The following is a 20,732-nucleotide window of genomic DNA, read 5'->3' on the forward strand; positions in this document are numbered from 1 at the left end:
TGGTCCCCCCTAAACCTCCCCCCTCCTCCCGCTTTTTTTATGGTTTTGGGAAAAAAAAAACCAACCTTTTTCCGGCTTTTTTCCACCCGGTTATTTGCAGGCACCGGGCAGCCGGCCCCGCGGCTGGGGTTTGGCTTCGGAGGAGGCGGGCGAGAAAAAAAGCCAAATTCCTGGCGGGTATTGTGGGGGAAAGGAGGCCGGCGATGGGACACGCTCCTCCAGCTGTGTGCAACCCCTTAAAAACCCCTCAACCCCCCTCTTAAACACCTAACCCCTTAAAACCCCTGCTAACCCCTTAAAAAAAAAAAAAACCAGAAAAAAACCCCCACCCTTAAAATCTCTTACCCCCCCTTAAAACCCCTTAAACGCCGCCTTAAAACCCCCTAAAACCCCTTAAAAAACACCCTTAAAAAAACATTAACCCCCCCTTAAACACCTCTTAAGACCCCCTAAAACTCCACAAACCCCCGTAAAAACCCACCCTTAAAACGCCTTAAAAAAAAACAACTTTAAAAAACCACCCTTAAAAACCCATTAACCCCCCCCTTAAACACTGTCTTAAAACCCCCTAAAACCCTTTAAAAAAAACCACCCTGCAAACCCCTTAAAACCCCCTAAAACCCCATAAACGCCTTAAAAAAACCTTAAAACCCCTTTAAAACACCCTTAAACCCCCTCTTAAACCCCCTCTTAAACCCAGGGCCAACCCCCTCCATCCCTCTTTGCCCCCCAAATTCCTGCAATCTCTGCCAGCCGCTGGGAAATGACGATATTATAGAAAACGACAAAAAAAAGCACATTTTTATTTGAATCAAAACCTCACGAAAATCCCCCAAACCCCTGAAAATCCATGAAAAAAAGGGGGGCAGGAAAGGGATCCGGGTTTTTTTGTTTGTTTTTTTTTCTTTTTTTAAATTTTCCCCCCTTTGCTCTCCCGCATGTGACACGACCTTCGCTTCCTCGCAATAAATATACAAAAATAGAATAAATTACATTAAAAAATAAAAGGAAAAGGGGAAAACAAAAAAACCCCCCACAAAAACCCGGCGGCAGGAGAGGAATAAATAGGGAGAAAAAAAGCAAAAAGAAGCCAGTTTTGGAGCTGAGCCCTTTTTTTTTTTTCTTGAAATGTGGAAAAAAAAAGAGGAAAACCCCCCAAAACACCCCCCCCCAGCCCAAAATGAGCTTGAAATTTAAATTTTCATCTTTTTTTGGGGGGGAAGATGGGGGTGACACCCGTTTCATCCCCAACCCCGGGGATAATATTAATAATAATACTATAAAAAACCCTTAATAATAATAAAAACAATAAATAAACCCCTCAGGGAGGAGGGGGGGTGTCTTCATTTGGTTGCTTTCAAGTATTTTGGGGGTGCGGGGGGGTTAAATGGGGACCCCCCCGGCGCCGAGCTGCTCCTGCAGCCCCAGAAGGCTGTAGGCGATGCGCTTCTGGTGCCCCGGCAGGCGCACCCCGATTTTCTTGATGTCGCTGGAAATAAAGGGGGGGGGAAGAAAATGAAAAAAATCAGGGTTATTGGGGTGGAAAGAGCCTGAAAAGGGGCCGGGGGGGAGCGGGGGTTTGGGGGGGAGCATTCCCAGGGGATGGATCCAGGCCTGAGCACCCCGTGGGGATGGATCCAGCCCCGACCTCACCCTGTTTTTGGGGACCCCCTCAGTGCCTCCCCCCGCCCCAGCCGGGCCATTCCCCGGGGACAGGCAGCCGGACAGGGCTCACCCCGACCTCTCCGGCCAGATCCCGGCTAATTTTATCCCGTCCCTCGGGCCAGCGACGCCAACGCCGCGGAAGCGGTTTCCTTTCCCAGCACGTCCCCGTCTCCCCGTGGGAGCCGGAGGGGACAGTATGGGGACACCAAGGGGACACCAAGGGGACACCAAGGGGACGGTATGGGGACAGTATGGGGACACCAAGGGGACAGTATGGGGACAGCACAGAGACAGTATGGGGATACCAAGGGGACAGTATGGGGACAGCATAGGGACACCAAGGGGACAGTATGGGGACACCAAGGGGGCACCAAGGGGACGGTATGGGGACACCAAGGGGACGGTATGGGGATGGTATGGGGATACCAAGGGGACAGTATGGGGACACCATGGGGACACCAAGGGGACAGACCATAGGGATGGTATGGGGACACCAAGGGGACACCAAGGGGACGGTATGGGGACAGTATGGGGACACCAAGGGGACAGTATGGGGACAGCACAGAGACAGTATGGGGATACCAAGGGGACAGTATGGGGACAGCATAGGGACACCAAGGGGACAGTATGGGGACACCAAGGGGGCACCAAGGGGACGGTATGGGGACACCAAGGGGACGGTATGGGGATGGTATGGGGATACCAAGGGGACAGTATGGGGACACCATGGGGACACCAAGGGGACAGACCATAGGGATGGTATGGGGATGGCATGGGGACACCAAGGGGACAGTATGGGGACAGCATGGGGATACCAAGGGGATGGTATGGGCTCAGCACGGAGACAGTATGGGGATACCAAGGGGACAGTATGGGGACAGCATAGGGACACCAAGGGGACAGTATGGGGACACCAAGGGGGCACCAAGGGGACGGTATGGGGACACCAAGGGGACGGTATGGGGATGGTATGGGGATACCAAGGGGACAGTATGGGGACACCATGGGGACACCAAGGGGACAGACCATAGGGATGGTATGGGGACGGCATGGGGACACCAAGGGGACAGTATGGGGACAGCATGGGGATACCAAGGGGATGGTATGGGCTCAGCACGGAGACAGTATGGGGATACCAAGGGGACAGTATGGGGACAGCATAGGGACACCAAGGGGACAGTATGGGGACACCAAGGGGGCACCAAGGGGACGGTATGGGGACACCAAGGGGACGGTATGGGGATGGTATGGGGATACCAAGGGGACAGTATGGGGACACCATGGGGACACCAAGGGGACAGACCATAGGGATGGTATGGGGACGGCATGGGGACACCAAGGGGACAGTATGGGGATACCAAGGGGACGGTATGGGGACAGCACAGGGATACCCAGGGGACAGTATGGGGATGGTATGGGGACGGTATGGGGACACCAAGGGGACAGCATGGGGACACCAAGGGGACAGCATGGGGACGGACCATAGGGAGGGTATGGAGACACCAAGAGGGCGGTATGGGGATACTGTGGGGATAGTATGGGGGACACCAAGGGCACAGTATGAGGACACCATGGGGACACCAAGGGGACAGGACGGGGACAGGGACTCACTCGCTGGTCATCTGCAGGACCTGCTCGATGGTGCTGTAGCCCGCGGCCATGAAGTGCTCAGTGTACTGGGGCATCCTGATGGACTCCAGCCACTCGGGGACGGAGCGGAAGGGGACACCCTCGGGGCCGCTGCTGCTGGGCAGGCGGATGGAGACCCTGGGGGGCGCAGGGGGCGTGAGGAACGGGGGGGCAAAAAGGGCGCAGAAATGGGGAGCGGCAAAAATAACGCGAAAATGCGAGGACGCGGAAGTCATGCAAAAATGGAAGGATGCAAAAACCGATGCAGAAATGGAGAGATGCAAAAAAATGGTGCAGAAATGAAAGGGTGGAGAAAATGATGCAAAAACGGAAGGATGCAAAAATAATGCAAAAATTGAAAGGGGCAAAAACTGATGCAAAAATGGAAGGATGCAAGAAGGAACGCAGAAATGGAGAGATGCAAAAAAATGGTGCAGAAATGAAAGGGTGGGAAAAATGATGCGAAAATGGCAGGATGCAAAAATGATGCAGAAATGCCAAGACGCAAAAATATGACATGAAGAAGGAAGGATGCAAAAAAATTATGCAGAAATACAACGATGCAAAAACAATGATGCGAAAATGGAAGGATGCAAAAACAATGATGCGAAAATGGAAGGATGCAAAAACCGATGCAGAAATGGAGAGATGCCAAAAAAATGGTGCAGAAATGAAAGGGTGGAAAAAATGATGCAAAAACAGAAGGATGCAAAAATAAAGCAAAAATTGAAAGATGAAAAAAATAACGCAAAAATGGAAAGATGCAAAAAATGATGCAGAAATTGAAACACAAAAAAAATAGTGCAGAAATGAAAGAGTGGGAAAAAAGATGTGAAAACAGAAGGATGCAAGAAGGAACTCAGAAATGCAAAGATGCAAAACAAGATGCAGAAATGCAAAGATGCAAAACAATGACATGAAAAAGGAAGGATGCCAAAATAATGCAAAAATTGAAAGATTCAAAAAAGTGATGCAGAAATGGAAGGACGCAAAAAATAACGTGAAAATGGAAGGACGCAAAAAAAGGTGTAGAAATGGACAGATGCAAAAAAAAATGGTGCAGAAATGAAAGGGTGGAAAAATGATGCAAAAATGGCAGGACGCAAAAATAATGCAGAAATGGAAAGGTGCAAAAATAATGCAAAAATTGAAAGATGCGAAAATGGAAAGTTGCAAGAAGGAACACAGAAATGGAAAGATGCAAAAAAAAAGGTGCAGAAATGAAAGGGTGGAAAAAAATGATGTGAAAATGGCAGGATGCAAAAATAATGCAGAAATGCAAAGATGCAAAAATATGACGTGAAGAAGGAAGGACGCAAAAAATAATGCAAAAATGGAAGGATGCAAAAATAACGCAGAAAAGAAACAATGCAAAAAACAATGCAGAAATGGAAGGATGCAAAAAACCATGCAATAATTGAAAGAGGCAAAAAAACAATGCACAAATGCAAAAAACCAATGCCAAAATGTAAAGATGCGGAGCTACACAAAACAACGCCCCAATGCAAAGATGCAAAAAGCAAAGGCAAAAGCCCAGTGCAAAATGGAATGCAGGAAAGCAAAAGTATAATGCAAATAGTGGGCGGGGGAAGAGAGAGAGGCGATGTGAGAGTGCCCAGATGTAAAAAAGAATGCAGAGACATGAAGATGCAGAGAATATTGCAAAAAGCAGAAATGCAAAGAATGGGGCAAGAATGCTAAAAAAAGCAAGAAATAAAGCGAAAATGCCAAAGGGAAAAGAAAAAGCTAAAATGCCCAGATGCAAAGGAGCAGGAAAGAACGCAAGGATGCAAAACCAATTCGAAAATGCAAAGATGTAGAAAAGAATGCGAGAATATAAACCGGCAAAACCAATGCAAAAAATGCAAAGATGCAAAAGAGAGTGCAAGAAAGCAAAGGTGCAAAAAAACAACGCAAAAATGCAAAGATGCAACAAAGAGTGCAAAAAAGCAGAGACGCAAAAAGCAACGCAAGAATGCAAAGGTGCAAAAAAGAGTGCAGGAGTGCAGGGATGCGAGAAGCAATGCAAGAATGCAAAGCCAATGCAAAAATGCAAAGACGTGAAAAGGAGTGCAGGAATGCCAAGATGCAAAAGAGCATGCAAGAATGCAAAGACGCAAAAAGCAATGCAAGAAATGCAGGGAAGCAATAAAGAAGCGCAAGACTGCAAAGATGCAAAAAGGAGTGCAAGAATGCAGAGATGCAAAAAGGAGTGCAAAAACCAATGCAAGAATGCAAAGAAGCAATAAGGAAGTGCAAGACTGGAAAGATGCAAAAAGCAATGCAAGAATGCAGAGATGCAAAAAAGAGCGCAAGAATGCAGAGACGCAAAAAGCGATGCAAGAATGCAAAGCAGCAATAAGGACGAGCAAGACTGGAAAGATGCAAAAAGCAACTCAATAATGCAGAGATGCAAAAAGCACAGGAATGCAGAGACGCAAAAAGCAACGCAAGAATGCAGAGAAGCAATAAAGAAGCGCAAGAATGAAAAGATGCAAAAAGCAACGGCATAATGCAAAGATGCAAAAAAAAGGTGCAAGAATGCAGAGATGCAAAAACCAACACAAAACCACAGAGAGGCGAAAAGCAACGCAAGAACGCCGAGGTGCAAAAAGGAGTGCAAGAACGCAAACCTGCAAAAAGCGACGCAAGAAAACCGCAGAGGCGCACGAGAGCACGCAAGAGCGCAATACTGCAAGCTGCAACCCCTTCCTGCCGCCGTCCCTCACCGGGGGTCGAAGTCCGCCGTCGCCTTGAGGGACTCGGGGGCGCGGATGAGCTTGTCGAGGATGCTGACGATATCGGCGAACTTGGGGCGCCGGCTGCGCTCCTGCTGCCAGCATTGCATCATCAGCTGGTAGATGGCGGAGGGACAATCCAGGGGGGCGGGGAGGCGGAAGCCCTCGTTGATGGCCTTCATCACCTAGGAGGAGGAGGAGGAGGTTGAGTGGCGTTCCCCCCAAAAAGCTGTCCGTTTGCAAGAACAACCCCCTCCAGAATACTGGTGGCGGAGGCGGGTGGACGCTCACCTCGTGGTTTGAGAGCTCCCAGTACGGGCGCTCGCCGTAGGACATCACCTCCCACATGACGATGCCGTAGCTCCAGACGTCGCTGGCGGAGGTGAACTTGCGGTAGGAGATGGCTTCGGGTGCCGTCCACCGGATGGGGATCTTCCCGCCCTGCGACAACATTGGGCTCAACCCTGCATCCCCCCAAAAAAACCCACCCCGCCCCGGCCGTGGCCAACCGCCCCGTCTTGGTGGCACTTACGCTGGTGGTGTAGGTGGCTTCAGGGTCGTCTTCCAACACCCTCGAAAGCCCAAAATCGGACACTTTGCACACCAGGTTGCTGTTCACCAAGATGTTGCGGGCGGCCAGATCCCGGTGGACGTAATTCATGTTGGCCAAGTACTTCATGCCGGCGGCGATGCCCCTCAACATCCCCACCAGCTGGATGACGCCAAATTTCCCCTCTTTTTCCTGGGAAAAAGGGGAGAATCCGGCCTCGAATCAGTCTCTTGGCCCACCTGCCGTGGTGGGTTTTGGTGGTTCCACCACCCGGTAATCCTTGCTGAGGGGGGGACGACGACACGACAGGGACGGTGCCACCGCGCTTTGCCTACCCGCAGGAATTTATCCAGTGCGCCGTTCTCCATGTACTCCGTGATGATCATGAAGGGCTTGTCTGTACCAAAAAAAGACCCAAAATGGGTAAACCCCCCCCCAAAAAATCCCCCCCAAAGCCCCCCAAACAAAAAAAACCAAAACCAAACCCCAACCCCCCAAAAAACTCCCCCAAAACAAAACAACGCCCAAAACCCAGCCCCCAAAAAACCCCCACCCCCTAAAAAACCCCCAACCCCCCCAAAAAAAACCCGTACCACACCCTCCCCCCAAAAAAACCAACCCCCCCTCACCAAAAACCTCTTACCACCACCCCCCAAAAACCCCAACCCCCCCAAGCCTCCACCCCCCCAAGAAAAAAACACCACCACCACTCCCAACCCCCCTCCAAACCACCCCCCCCCAACAAACAAAAACCCTCCCCAAGCTCCCCCAAAACCCCCAACCCCCCAAAAAAACCCCTCCCCAACCCCTCCAAGGTCCCCCCCAACCTCCCCCTAAATTCCACCCCCCCAAAAAACCCCCAGCCCCCCTCCCCCGCATCGTTGCTCAAAACACCTGATTGTTATACAGCCTTTTTTGGGGGGTTTTTGCAGGGAAATTGGGGAGGGGTTGTTTTTTTTTGGGGGGGGGGAGGGCACACTCACGCTTGGAGACGACCCCTTCCAGGCGGATGATGTTGTGGTGGCAGAACTGGCCCATGATGGTGGCTTCGCTCAAGAAGTCCACCCGTTGCTTCTCCGTGTAGCCCACCTTCAAGGTCTTGATGGCCACCGGCACCTCCTTCTTACCACGCTTCAGGGTGCCCTTGTAGACCTCCCCAAATTCACCTGCTCGGAGGAAAGGGGCAGGGGGGAGAAGGTTTAACCCCCCCACCCTGGTCCAATTTTGGGGTGTCTTTGAGGTGACGAAGCCACCTGAGGACCTACCGGCGCCGATGACCGTCTGGCGGGTGATGGCGGATGGAGGGATCTCGGTGGTGAACTTGAGCATGGCTTGGTTGGGGTCTTCGTAGGTGTGTAGGTCAACGTAGGTCTTGAGGGGCTTCAGCTGGTCTGTGGGGTGCCGGGGGGGGGTCAGCACCCATGTCACCCCATCACCCATCCCCGTTGACCCAACCATCCCATTGCTCACCTGACTTGGAGAAGTAGACGTCCTCGGTGGACTGGCGCGGCCGTGACCTCTTCCTCCTGCGGAAAAGCAGTGGTTTGCCCCCAAAAAAATCACCCCTCACCCATCTTTGGTGGTGGAAAAAATGGTATTTTGGGGTTCGTTGGGGTTTTTTTGGGGGGTTTTATCTCCATACCGCCGGAGGACGTAGAGGAGAGCAGCCAAGAGGAGGAGGACGAAGAAGACACCAGCGACGGAGCCACTGATGACGGCGGTGGATGCCATGGCCTCGGCGCCTGCGGGGACAATTCGGGGGGGGGTTTTGGGGTGAACTGTGCACCCCCTGCACCCCCACCCCCAAATCCTACCCCCGCCCCGTGGTCCTCACCTTCGGGCAGGGTCTCGAACTCGTGCTGGGGGCTGTAGGGGCCGTGGCCGTCCGGGGTGAGCGCCTGGACCCGCACCACGTAGGCGGTGGCAGGGGACAGCTTGGGGAGGGTGACGGAGGTGCCCTTGCAGCGCAGCACCGAGTAGCTGTTCTCGTCCACCTGGGGGGGTGACATGGGGGGGACAAGGGTGGAGGTGACAAGGATGGAGGTGACACGGATGGAGGGGGGACGTGGATGGGGACACCGATCGAGACAGGGCTGAAGTCATGACACGGGACGGACCTTCTTGCTGTAGGTGACCTCGTACTTCCAGACCCGACTCTGCTGCCGCGGTGGCACCGTCCAGGAGAGGACCAAGCTGGTGGCCGTCCGTCCATCCAGGCTCACCGATGTCACCCGGGGGGGCTCTGCCGTGGGGACAGGGACGTCACAGAGGTGCCCCCGTGGTGGAGGGAAGGCGTGGGAGATGCTGGTGGCCCCTTACCTGTCTGGTTGACGCTGATGGTGGCGGTGGCCACGCTGCGGTGGTGGCTGTAGGACGACACTCCGTTCCGGGCTTCGACGGTGAAGGTGTAGTTGACATGTGGCTCCAGGTCGGTGACCGTCACCCCCGTTCCCGTCAACCCCCGGGGGGGCTGCGAATAGCGGATCCCCCCATCGCAGGGACAGCACTCCCCGCTCTCCGGCCAGCACTGCTCGCAGGTGACGCTGTAGGTGACATCCCCACGGCCACCCGGGTCGGCGGGGGGGGACCAACGTAGCTGCACCGTGGCCCCCAGCCCCACGGCCGTGACACCCTGAGGGGGCGAGGGGGGACCTGGCGGAGGCGGGGGGACGACAGAGAGCAGAGAGGGGGGTCAGGGGGAGGGACGGCCACGCCGTGCCTCAGTTTCCCCCCCCCCAAAGGTCACTTACGGGTGCAGGGGTCGGCGGGGGGGTCGGCGGGGGCGCGGAAGAAGCCATCCTGGCAGGGGCAGGCAGCGGCGGCGGCAGGGGAGGGTAGGGTGTGGGGCGGGCAGGGCTGGCAGCTGCTCAGGGACACGGTGGCCTTGAAGGAGCCGGGGGGACAAGCTGGGGGGGACACACGGATACACACAATGACGTCGGTGAGACCCCAAATCCCCCTTCCCCACCCACGGCATCCTCACCCAGGCGGGTTTTGGGGTGCATCACCCTGCCAAGCACCCAGAGTGGGGATTTTAGGGTGTTACACCTTATTTTGCAGTTTCTTCATTATTGGGACCCCCCCAGCCCGCCCCTCTCCTGGCTGAGCCCTGCCGCACTCGCTGCACTGGTGATGCTCTGGGTTAAGGATCCAGGACAGGTGGTTTCGGTGCTGCCACCTCATTCCTCCACCCCAGATTGGGGATTTTAGGGTATTTTTTGCCTTATTTTGCAGCTTCGTGCCCCACAGGGGCAACAGGACCCCCCCACCCAACCCACCTCTCGCCTGGCTGAGCCCTGCCGCACTCGTTGTACTAGTGATGCTTGAGGGTAAGGATCCAGGATGGGGAATTTTGGGGCTAACACCTCATTTCTCTGACCCAGACTGGGGATTTTAGGGTATTTCACCTTATTTTTGCAGCTATTATTATTGGGACACCCCCGCCCAAGCCCACCACTCTGAGCCCTTACCGCACTCGCTGCACTAGTGATGCTCAAAGTTAAGGATCGGGGATGGGGAATTTTGGAGCCAACACCTCATTTCTCCGCCCCCCTCTTCTATCCCCTGGCATGCGCTGAGCTGGTGCGTCCTCAGCCCCCCCCAATCCCCCCAACCACAGCTCCTCACCCCCCCATCCCTATTTACCCCCTCCCCAAGCGCTACCTTGGCATCTCTCTCCCACTTTCTCGTAGCCGGCCCGGCACAGGCACTCCCCGATGGGCACCAACCACTCGCCGTCGGCGTTGCAGTGCAGCGCCGGAGCTTGGTCGGCCACCGCCTCCTCCACGCACGTCCCCCGCACCTCGGCCAAGGTCTGCGAGTCGACGCCGGCCACCGTTTCGGGGAAGCGAGCCATTCCCCGTAAAACAGCCGGGCACCTCTTGTAATAAATCCGAACGGAAAGCAATGCCACGCAAGCTCCCAAATCCTGGAAAGCCAAGTAGAAACCTTTCCGACGGAGAGGTCCCACCGATCGCACCTCAACGTTGAGTTTAACGATCCGGGAAGCAAAATCATCCTGAACGGTGATTTCATCCGGAGCGATGGTGTCGATCTTCTTGAATTGTCTCTTCTGGAAGTTGGTGCCGTAATCCACGTCGGATTCGGCGTAGTAGAGGTTGAAGGTCTCCTTGCAGGAGCCGCCGCCGGCGGTGGGGAAGCTGTTGCAGTCGCGGACGGTGAATTGGAGCTCGATGAAGATGCGTTGGGCCACCCCGCGGTAGATCCAGTTGGTGCGTAGCCAGTTCTCCTGCTCACCCTCCAGCACGTTGCACACCGAGTAGATGTAGATCAAGGAGTCGTTCAGCACGTTCTGCAGCAGGTCCCACTGCGCCCCCAAGAGAGAAACGGGGGCTATGGGGGGGGGAAACTGAGGCAGGGCAGGCGGTGCCCCTGTTCCCCGTGGATGCGCTTGTCCTCATCCCCATGGATGCCCCTGTCTTCATCTCCATGGGTGTCCCCATCCCCATGGGTGTCCCAGTTCCTATCTCTGTGGAGGTTCCCACCCCCGGTCCCCAGGGATGTCCCTGTCCTCATCCCCAAGGATGTCCCCGTCCTCATCAGTGTCCCCACCCCCATCGGTGCCCCCATCCTGGATGTCCTCATCCCCGTGGAGGTCCCCAACCCCATCCCCAGTCCCCAGGGATGTCCCTGTCCCCATCCCCAAGGATGTCCCCATTCCCATGGGTGTCCTTGTCCTCATCCCCAAGGATGCCCCCATCCCCATTCCCACGGAGGTCCCCATTCCCATGGAGTTCCCCATGGATATCCCTGTTCCCATCCCCAAGGATGTCCCCGTCCCCATCGGTGTCCCCATCCCCACTGGTGCCCCCATCCTGGATGTCATCATCCCCGTGGAGGTCCCCAACCACATCCCCAGTCCCCAAGGATGTCCCTGTCCCCATGGGTGTCCCCATCCCCATGGGTGTCCTTGTCCTCATCCCCAAGGATGCTCCCATCCCCATTCCCACGGAGGTCCCCATTCCCATGGAGTTCCCCATGGATATCCCTGTTCCCATCCCCAAGGATGTCCCCATCCCCATCGGTGCCCCCATCCCCATGGATGTCCCCAATCCCATCGCCAGTCCCCAGGGATGTCCCTGTCCCCATCCCCAAGGATGTCCCTGTTCCCATGGGTGTCCCCCTCCCCATGGGTGTCCTTGTCCTCATCCCCAAGGATGCCCCCATCCCCCTTCCCATGGAGGTCCCCATCCCCATGGAGTTCCCCATAGATATCCCTGTCCCCATCCCCATGGATGCCCCCACGTATGTCCCCATTCCCACCCCCACGGATGTCCCCGTCCCCATAGATGTCCCCAAGCCCAGTGATATCCCTGTCCCCATGGATGTCCCCATCCCCACGGATGTCCCCATTCCCGGTGCGGGCTCTCGGGGCGGTGCTGGCCGGGGGGCGGACGCCCGGGTCCCCGGGTGCTCACCCCTTTGCCATAGGGCTGGGTGAGCCAGCCCAGCTCTCCCTGCGCCTTGGCGAAGTCCAGCAGGACCACTGTGGGGAGAGAGGGGATGTTAGTGGGGCGGGCGCGAAGCCTGGGAGATGCCACCAGGACCCACGGATGGCCCCAGGGCACGCAGGTGCCACCAATACATCCAGATCCCTCTTGGATCTGCGGATGTCCCTGGGACCCATGGATGTCCCTCAGGACCCACAGATGTCCCCCAGGATCCATGGATGCCCCTCAGGACCCACGGATGCCCCTCCGGACCCACGGATGCCCCCCAGGATCTGTGGATGTCCCTGGGACCCATGGATGTCCCCCAGGATCCATGGATGCCCCTCAGGACCCACGGATGCCCCTCCGGATCCATGGATGCCCCTCCGGACCCACGGATGCCCCTGGGACTCATGGATGTCCCCCAGGATCCACAGATGCCCCTGGGGCCCCTCATGTCCCTCAGGACCCACGGATGCCCCCCAGGACCCGTGGATGTCCCTCAGGACCCATGGATGTCCCCCTGGATCCACGGATGTCCCCCCGGATCCACGGATGTCTCTGGGACCCATGGATGTCCCCCAGGATCCATAGGTGTCTTTGGGACCAATGGATGCCCCCCAGGACCCACGGATGCCCCTGGGACCCACGGATGACCCCCCGGATCCACGGATGACCCCCCGGATCCACGGATGTCTCTGGGACCCATGGATGTCCCCCAGGATCCATGGATGTCCCCCAGGACCCACGGATGCAGCTGGGACCCAGAGATGCCCCGAGGATCCATGGATGTCCTCGGGACCCACGGATGACCCGAGGACCTGGGACCCACGGATATCCCCAGGACACGTAGAAACCCCAGGACCCACAGATGCACCCAGTCCCCACAGACGTCCCCATAACCCACGGATGTCCCCAGGACCTGCAAACACCCCTGGGACCCACAGATGCTCCCAGTCTCATCAGATTCCCCTGGGACCCCCACGAGAACACCCCCAGGGACCCCCCCAAAAAGAGGGGAAACCGAGGCAGAGCTCGGCACCGTGCCGAGGCCGGGCAGACCTGCCATGGCATGCCGGCCGCTCTGGCGAGGGCGGTGGCCAGATCCAGCGCCCGGGAGAGGAAGAGGAGGCCGCCGAGGGCCGGGAGGGAAGTGCTGACGGGTGGCCCCCCCCTTGGTGAATCACCCCCCAGGAATGCACCCGGACGCCTGGGTTCATGCTGGCTGCTGGCGGGACGGGTCCCAATGGGGTGGGGGAGTTTCGGGGACGGATGCCCCCCCGCCGGCCAACCTCATCTGCTGAGAACGGGCGAGCTCATGACATGCCCCAAGAGGGTAAAGTCTGGGGGGGAACCCCAAAACCCAGTTGGGGGGACACACGTGGCTCTGTCGTTGTCCCCCCTCCCCGTGCCCGGGGTCAGGAAGGATGCCGGAGCGGATATCCCAGCTTTCCTGCGGCTGGAAATCCCCCCGCATGCCTCCGGAGAGCGGAAAGCCGGCGGGGAGGCTGGCGCATGAGCTGAGTTGCTGGGTTCTCTGCAGGGTGTCCCCCCGCCACGTCCCCCCCGAGGCTGTGCCGGGGGTGAGTCAGGGGAGAAACCCAGGGCTGCGGCTGTTGAGTCAAGGGGTGCAGCACCTAAGGGTGCACCCACGCCCAGGGCCACCGGCGCCGTTGGCACCCCCGGTGCCATCACCATCTGCACCCCCTCTGCCACTGCCATCACCATCAGCACCGCCGCCACCAGCTCCATCGCCATCATCAGCACCGCCACCACCTCCACCGCCACCATCATCTGCAGCCCCCGCACCACCATCACCTCCCCTGTCCGCGTCTGCATCGCCGGCCCCACTGCCGGCCCCACTGCCGGCCCCACTGCCGGCTGCAGCCCCATCGCCATCGGCACCACCATCCCCATGACCATCTGCAGCCCCGGCACCACTGCTGTCACCGTCCCTGTCTGCATCAGCACTGCTGTTGCCATCGCCATCATCACCATCATCGCCATCGCCACCACTGCACGTCTGCATCCCCATCCCATCCCCGGCTGCATCCTTGTCCCCGTCCCTGTCCTGTCCCCATCCCATCTCAGCCCCAATCCACATCTCAATCCCAATCCCCATCCCCATCGCTATCGCTATCCCCATCCCAAGCTTGATCTGAATCCCAATCCCAAAATTAATCCCCACCCCAATCCCATTCCCTTCCATTCCCATCCCAATCCAAATCCCAATCTGAATCCCAATCCCATTCCCTCCCATTCCCATCCCAATCCAGATCCCATCCACTCCCATTCCAACCCCCATCCCAATCTGAATCTCAATCCCAATCCCATCCCAATCTGAATCCCAATCCCAAAATGAATCCTCATCCCAATCCCAGATCCCAGTCTGAATCCCAGTCCCAAAACGAATCCCAATCCCAAAATTAATCCCAATCCCAAAATGAATCCCAGTCTGAATCCCAGTCCCCAAATCCCAATCTGAATCCCCATCCCAATCCCAAATCCCACTCTGAATCCCAGTCCCCAAATGAATCCCCATGCCAATCCCAAAATGAATCCCCGTCCCAATCCCTTCCCCTCCCACCCCCATCCCAATCCGAATCCAAATCCCAATCTGAATCTTAATCCCATCCCCATCCCAATCTGAATCCCATCCCATTCCCCCCCTCCTTGTCCCCCCCTTCCCGGACACCCCAAACCTCGGCGCAGGCGCTGCAGGATCCGTCCGGGACACCCAGCACCCCCCAACCTCCCCATCCCACCGGATTTCGCCCTCTCCAAGCGATGGGAAGCACCCCCCCCAACCCCCCCCCAAATCCCGCTGCTCTCCCAACACTTTCCCCTATTTTGCACTTTTTTAACCCAAAAAGCCCGATATCCCCAAGGATCCCTCCTGGGAATCGGCACTTTGGGAACGCGCCCCAAATCCCGCAGCCGCGTCGGGGGGCGGTTGGGGGTCCCCGCCATGGGGTCGCCCCCCTCCGCCTTCCCCCCCAGCACTTCAAAAACCTCATTTGAGGGTTTTTCACCCCATTTTTATTGGGGGGGGGGGCGGATTTTCCATCCCAAAGCACCCCCCAGCCTCCGATTTCTTTGCGTTGCGGGCCGGATCTGTCCGTCTTTCCCTTGAGAAGCGACGGATAAACCCTTCGGACAGACTTTTTAGAAACCTCAATTTTTTAAAAAATTAAATATATATGAAAAAAAAGTGACTTTTCCCTTTTTTTACCCCAAACCCCCCAATCTGAGCCCAAAAAGCAGCCGGGGAATCGTTGCGAAGCGGAGGCCGGGACGCTGCTTGTTTTTTTCCCAGCACTTTTTGGGGTTTTCCTGACATTGTTTTCCAGTTCTCCGAGCCGGATCCCGCCCGGCCCATGGCCGGCCATGGGAAACACTCCGTTTTAGGGTGATTTCCCCCTTTTTTGGGTTTTTTTTTTTTTTTTTTTCTTTTTCAACCCCCCCCCCACCCCACCCACTGGGTCAGACCCTTTTTGGGGGGCACCCAGCAGGATCCCGCCCCGGAGCGGGACGCTCTGCGTGGGAAAAGTTGCCCAAAATTCTTGATTTTCCCCCTATTTTAGCTTTTTCCCCCTTTTTGAGCTCCCCCCCCCATTTTAACCCTTTCCCCCCCATTTTAACCCTTCCCCCCCCGTTTTAACCCTTTTCCTCCCCATTTTAACCCTTTCCCCCCCATTTTAACCCTTTCCCCCCCCGAACGCAGCAGCTGGTGTGCCACCACCGCACCCATGGGCACCCCTTTTTTTTTTTGGGGGGGGGTGCGCGCCACCCTCCCATCACCCTTTATTTTAGGGGGGCTCCTCCAGCCCCCCCCAACCTCTCAGCTCTCAAAAGCGCCCAAACTTACCCCCAAACCACCCCACCCCTTTGGGTGCGCACCCAGCACCCCCCCCCCCAGCACCCCAATAAGTGGGTTTTGGGGTGCCCCCCCCCCCCAAGCGCAGAGCTCACCTTCCTCAGCTGCCAGCGGGGAGAGGGCGGTGAGGAGGAGGAGGGTGAAGGCTGGGGGGGTGCCCGCCATAGCCGGGGGGGTTGGGGGGGGCCCGGGGTGCACCCCACGACCGGCAGCACCCAGCGCTGTGGGGCGTGTGGGGCTGAGCACCCCGCTCCTGTTCATTCATGCCCCGAGTGATGTCACCCGGCCACGCCCGCTCTTAAAGGGACAGGAGCTGCTCCCAGTACCCACCAGTATGGGACTGGGAGGGCCCGAGTGTGAGGATGGGAAGTGGGCCGGGGGGTGGGGGGGGTGTGGGTGTGTGGGACCCCCCCCCCCCCCCCGGGAGCACACCCGTGGGGGGTGTGCGTGGGTCCCGATCCGTCCGTGGGTGCTGGGTGCTGGGTGCGGGTCCGTCCCGCAGCAGTGTCTCCCCCCGCGCCCCCCCCCCCCCCCGAAGGGGTTAACCCCCCCCCCGCCCCCTCCCCTTTCATTCATGAAGCGGCGTGGGAAGGGCGCGGGGGGCGGCAGCCAATGGCGGCAGGGGGCGGGGCCACGCGGCTACTACCGGCTCCGCCCCCCCCGCCCACCAGTTAGATAGTGGGGGGGCAGGAACTGGGGGGCAGGCTCAGGTGGGGTGCCGGAGGGCGGGCTGGTTTTGGGGGGGCGATGCCCGCCCCCCCCCCCCCGCCCCTTTCCCGCGTCCCGAAAGAGGCCGGACCAGAAATCGGCTTTTTCCGGCCCAAAAGTAATGCCGGTTTCTGGCGGGGAGGGGGGGGCCGGGCCCCTGGGGGGGCGGGATCGGGCCCAGCAGCCCCCCAGCACCCCAAATCTTCCATCAACTGTAGCATCCCCATGATCCCGCAGCACCCCAAATCCTGCATTATCCCCAGCACCCCGTCCCTATCACCCCATTGCACCCCAAATCCCCAGCACCCCCCAGCACCCCAAATCCCCCAGCACCCCATCCCCAAGATCCCCCAGCACCCCAAGTCCCCCCGCACCCCATCTCCATCACCCCCCAGCACCCCAAATCCCATGGCACCCCATCCCCAAGATCTCATGGCACCCCAAATCCCCCAGTATGCCATCCCCAAGATCCCCCTGCACCCTAAATCCCCCGGCACCCCATCTCCATCACCCCCCAGCACCCCAAATCCTGCAGCACCCCATCCCCAAGATCCCCCAGCACCCCAAATCCCCCAGCACCCCATCCCCATCACGCCCCAGCACCCCAAAAACTCCAGCACCCCATCCCCGTCACCTCCCAGCACCCCAAATCCTGTAGCAACCCATCCCCAAGATCCCCCAGCACCCCAAATCCCCTGGCGCCCCATCCCCATCACTCCCCAGCACCCCAAATCCTGCAGCACCCCATCCCCAAGATCCCCCAGCACCCCAAATCCCCCGGCACCCCATCTCCATCACCCCCCAGCACCCCAAATCCTGCAGCACCCAATCCCCAAGATCCCCATTGCACCCCAAATCCCCCAGCACCCCATCCCCATCCCCCCCCAGCACCCCAAATCCTGCAGCACCCCATCCCCAAGATCTCATGGCACCCCAAATCCCCCAGTATGCCATCCCCAAGATCCCCCAGCACCCTAAATCCCCCAGCACCCCATCCCCATCACCCCCCAGCACCCCAAATCCCCCGGCACCCCATCCCCATCACTCCCCAGCACCCCAAATCCCCCAGCACCCCATCCCCAAGATCTCATGGCACCCCAAATCCCCCGGCACCCCATCTCCATCACCTCCCAGCACCCCAAATCCTGCAGCACCCCATCCCCAAGATCCCCCAGCACCCCAAATCCCCCAGCACCCCATCCCCAAGATCCCCCAGCACCCCAAAAACCCCAGCACCCCATCCTCGTCACCTCCCAGCACCCCAAATCCTGCAGCACCCCATCCCCAAGATCCCCCAGCACCCCAAATCCCCCAGCACCCCATCCCCGTCACCCCCCAGCACCCCAAATCCTGCAGCACCCCATCCCCAAGATCTCATGGCACCCCAAATCCCCCAGCACCCCATCTCTGTCACCCCCCCCGCACCCCCCACCCCAGCACCCCAAATCCCCCAGCACCCCAAATCGGACGAGTCAGGGCACCCAAGGCTCTTTTTGGTGGAGAAACATGGATTTTGGTCAAAAAAACCCTTTTCCCCTCCCATTCCCCCCCAACCCCCCCAAACCCGCCCCGCAAGATGGGGGGTTCAGGCGGGGGGGGACCCCTCGCCCCCCGGGGCGACGCCGGCGGCGATTTGGTCCCGCCGCCAGAGCCTCTCGACCAGGGCGTCGAGGAGGGGGGCGACGCGGGCCAGCCCCCCGCGCCCCGTCCCGGCCCCCGGCCGGCTGCCCACCCGCAGCACCGGCACCCCCCAGGCCCCCTCGAAGGCCGTCACGTCCCCCTCCGTCACGTCCGCCTGCGGGGACAGGTCGAATCTGGGGCGGGTGTTGGGGGGGGGCACGTGGTCAAGGGAGACAGCAACACCCTGAAAAATCCCCCCACAACAACCCCTAAAAATAAGCGGGTGCTGCCAATCCATCGGTGTAACGAAATGTGCACGTTCTCAGCCTACCAAGGTACCGAGAGGTGCAAAATACGGGGGTGCAAACCCACTTGGGGGGGGATGACACACGGTCAAAGGAGACACCAACACCCCAAAAAATCCCCCCAGGGGGCAAACCCCTATAAAAATAGGTGGAAGCTGCGATTCCATTCATGTAACAAAGTGTGTGTGTTTTCAGCCCGCCAAGGTATTGAGTGGTGTGAAATATGGGGGTGCAAACCCACTTTGGGGGGGACATACGGTCAAGGGAGACACCAACAGCCCAAAAAATCCCCCCGGAGGGGGCAAAACCCCCTAAAAAAAAAAGGTGGGAGCTGTGATTCCACTGGTGTAATGAGGTGTGCGCGTTCTCAGCCTACTGAGATGCCAAGTGGTGGGAAATATGGGGGTGCCAACCTGTTTATGGGGGGATGCGCCCTCCTCCCGCCCCTCCGGCCCACGCTCTGAGAAGGATACTTGGTGCCGACGACCACCCTAACGAGGTTTTCTTCGTCAGGGCCGACCACCCGGCTCATCTGCGCCGGCAGCTCCTCGAAGGACGAGCGGTCGGTGAAGGAGAAGAGGAAGAGGACGGCGTCCGCTTCCTCCTTACAAGCCTGGTGGGGGGGGGGAAGAGGGGACAGCCACCGTGATGGGGGGATCCTCTGTGTGTGTGTCCCCCAAAACTTGTCCCCCCCACCCCGACTCACGGGCAGGAGATGCTCGAATTTTTTCAGGGCTCCGTCCCCGCAATCCCAAAAGCGGAGCTGGAAGATGACGGGGCGGCCGCTGGCCCGCGGCTTGGCCGGCCAGTAGACGGTGGTGGCCTCTATGCCTGGGGGGGACACCACACACCCCGCCACGGTCACCCCCAGGGGACATCGGGGGTGCTGTGTGTGTGTGTCCCCCCCCTGTTCCGTGACATACCCAGGGTCTCGTGGTGGACGGGGGGCACGGGGGTCCCCGCCAGCGTGGCCACCAAGGCCGTCTTGCCGACGCCGCTCTTGCCGGAGAGGAAGAGTTTGTAGGTGACGGTGGGGGCGGCCAAGGTGGGGGGCAGCACCGGGCGCTCCAGCAGACCTGGTGGGGGGATATGTGTGTGTGTGAGGTTTTTTTTGGGGTGCTGGCACCCCATTTTTTTTTTTGGGGGGGTGTGGGTCTCACCGAACACTCTCCGCTGGTTCTTCTGGAGGATGGAGTCCAGGTAGGGGCGGCCGGCGGGGGAGAGGAGCCAGCCCGGCTCCAGCACCGAGCCCCCCTGCGCCGCCATGGGCCCCCCGAAACCTGGGGGTGCAGGGAAGACACCCCCCCCGCCTTCCCCCGGGGGGTCACTGCACCCCACATCTTGGGGGAGCAGGGAGTCCCCTTCTGACCCCGCACCCTGGGGTCTATGCCCCACCCCCGGGGTCCCTGAACACCCCCATGGGGTCCCTGAACCCCTCATGGGGTCTCTGCCCCCCCCCGGGGTCCCTGCACCCCACATGGGGTCCCTGAACCCCCCCGAGGTCCCTGAACCCCCCATGGGGTCTCTTCCCCCCCCCCGGGGTCCCTGAACCCCCCCATGGGGTCCCTGAACCCCCCCATGGGGTCTTTGCCCCCCCCCGGGGTCCCTGAACCCCCCCATGGGGTCCCTGAACCCCCCATGGGGTCCATGCCCCCCAGCGGGGTCCCTGCACCCCACATGGGGTCCCTGAACCCCCTCTGGGGTCTCTGCCCCCCCATGGGGTCCCTGCACCCCCCTATGGGGTCTCTGTCCCCCCCATGGGGTCCCTGAACCCCCCCTCCATGGGGTCTTTGCCCCCCCCCGGGGTCCCTGAACCCCACCCATGGGGTCTCTGCCCCCCCCGGGGTTCCTGCCCCCCCCATGGGGTCCCTGCACCCCCCTATGGGGTCTCTGTCCCCCCCATGGGGTCTCTGAACCCCCCCCATGGGGTCTCTGCCCCCCCCCCGGGTCCTGCACCCCCCATGGGGTCCCTGCACCCCCCCCCCGGGGTCTCTGCCCCCCCCATGGGATCTCTGCCCCCCCCCCTCGGGGTCCCTGAACCCCCCCATGGGGTCTCTGCCCCCTCCCCTCGGGTCCCTGCACCCCCATAGGGTCTCTGCCCCCCCATGGGGTCCCAGCATCCCCCCCCGGGGTCCCTGCCCCCCCCCCAGCGGCTCCCTGCACCCCAAACCCTGCAAAGGGGGTGCAACA

The 20,732-nt window shown here is 59.1% G+C and overlaps 2 protein-coding genes across 2 annotated transcripts; both read right to left on the reverse strand.

The window, feature by feature from the left end:
• Window positions 1–1,345: 1,345 nt before the first annotated feature.
• On the reverse strand, window positions 1,346–14,039 carry EPHA2 (EPH receptor A2). Its single transcript, XM_059829830.1, has 17 exons — window positions 13,670–14,039; window positions 12,021–12,088; window positions 10,246–10,909; window positions 9,333–9,488; window positions 8,902–9,234; window positions 8,700–8,824; window positions 8,417–8,576; window positions 8,225–8,324; window positions 8,053–8,108; window positions 7,848–7,973; window positions 7,566–7,748; window positions 6,918–6,979; window positions 6,565–6,774; window positions 6,324–6,473; window positions 6,024–6,217; window positions 3,277–3,432; window positions 1,346–1,489 (listed from the first exon to the last, which is right to left on the reverse strand). Exons 1-17 carry the CDS (start codon window positions 14,037–14,039, stop codon window positions 1,384–1,386), a joined length of 3,219 nt encoding a protein of 1,072 aa, XP_059685813.1. The 3' UTR covers window positions 1,346–1,383.
• A 4,163-nt stretch (window positions 14,040–18,202) lies between these two features.
• Window positions 18,203–19,808, reverse strand: LOC132319310 (ciliogenesis and planar polarity effector 2-like). The gene is made up of 5 exons (XM_059829831.1): window positions 19,703–19,808; window positions 19,466–19,618; window positions 19,249–19,373; window positions 19,016–19,155; window positions 18,203–18,431 (listed from the first exon to the last, which is right to left on the reverse strand). Exons 1-5 carry the CDS (start codon window positions 19,806–19,808, stop codon window positions 18,203–18,205), a joined length of 753 nt encoding a protein of 250 aa, XP_059685814.1.
• Between the last annotated feature and the right edge of the window lie 924 nt (window positions 19,809–20,732).

Source organism: Gavia stellata, chromosome 27 (assembly GCF_030936135.1).
Source record: "Gavia stellata isolate bGavSte3 chromosome 27, bGavSte3.hap2, whole genome shotgun sequence".
In the NCBI taxonomy this organism is placed as follows: domain Eukaryota; kingdom Metazoa; phylum Chordata; class Aves; order Gaviiformes; family Gaviidae; genus Gavia; species Gavia stellata.

Coding starts and splice junctions, on each gene's coding strand:
- EPHA2 (XM_059829830.1), bottom strand. CDS start 14,039: ATGGCGATGATGGTGATGATGGCGATGGCAACAGCAGTGCTGATGCAG. Junction 9,489..10,245: donor AGTGGGAGAGAGATGCCAAG/GTAGCGCTTGGG, acceptor TGTCCCCCCCAG/CTTGTCCCCCCGGCTCCTTC. Junction 6,218..6,323: donor GGGAGCTCTCAAACCACGAG/GTGAGCGTCCAC, acceptor TCCTCCTCCTAG/GTGATGAAGGCCATCAACGA.
- LOC132319310 (XM_059829831.1), bottom strand. CDS start 19,808: ATGGCGGCGCAGGGGGGCTCGGTGCTGGAGCCGGGCTGGCTCCTCTCC. Junction 19,156..19,248: donor AATTCGAGCATCTCCTGCCC/GTGAGTCGGGGT, acceptor CCCCCCCACCAG/GCTTGTAAGGAGGAAGCGGA. Junction 18,432..19,015: donor AGGGTGGTCGTCGGCACCAA/GTATCCTTCTCA, acceptor CACCCGCCCCAG/ATTCGACCTGTCCCCGCAGG.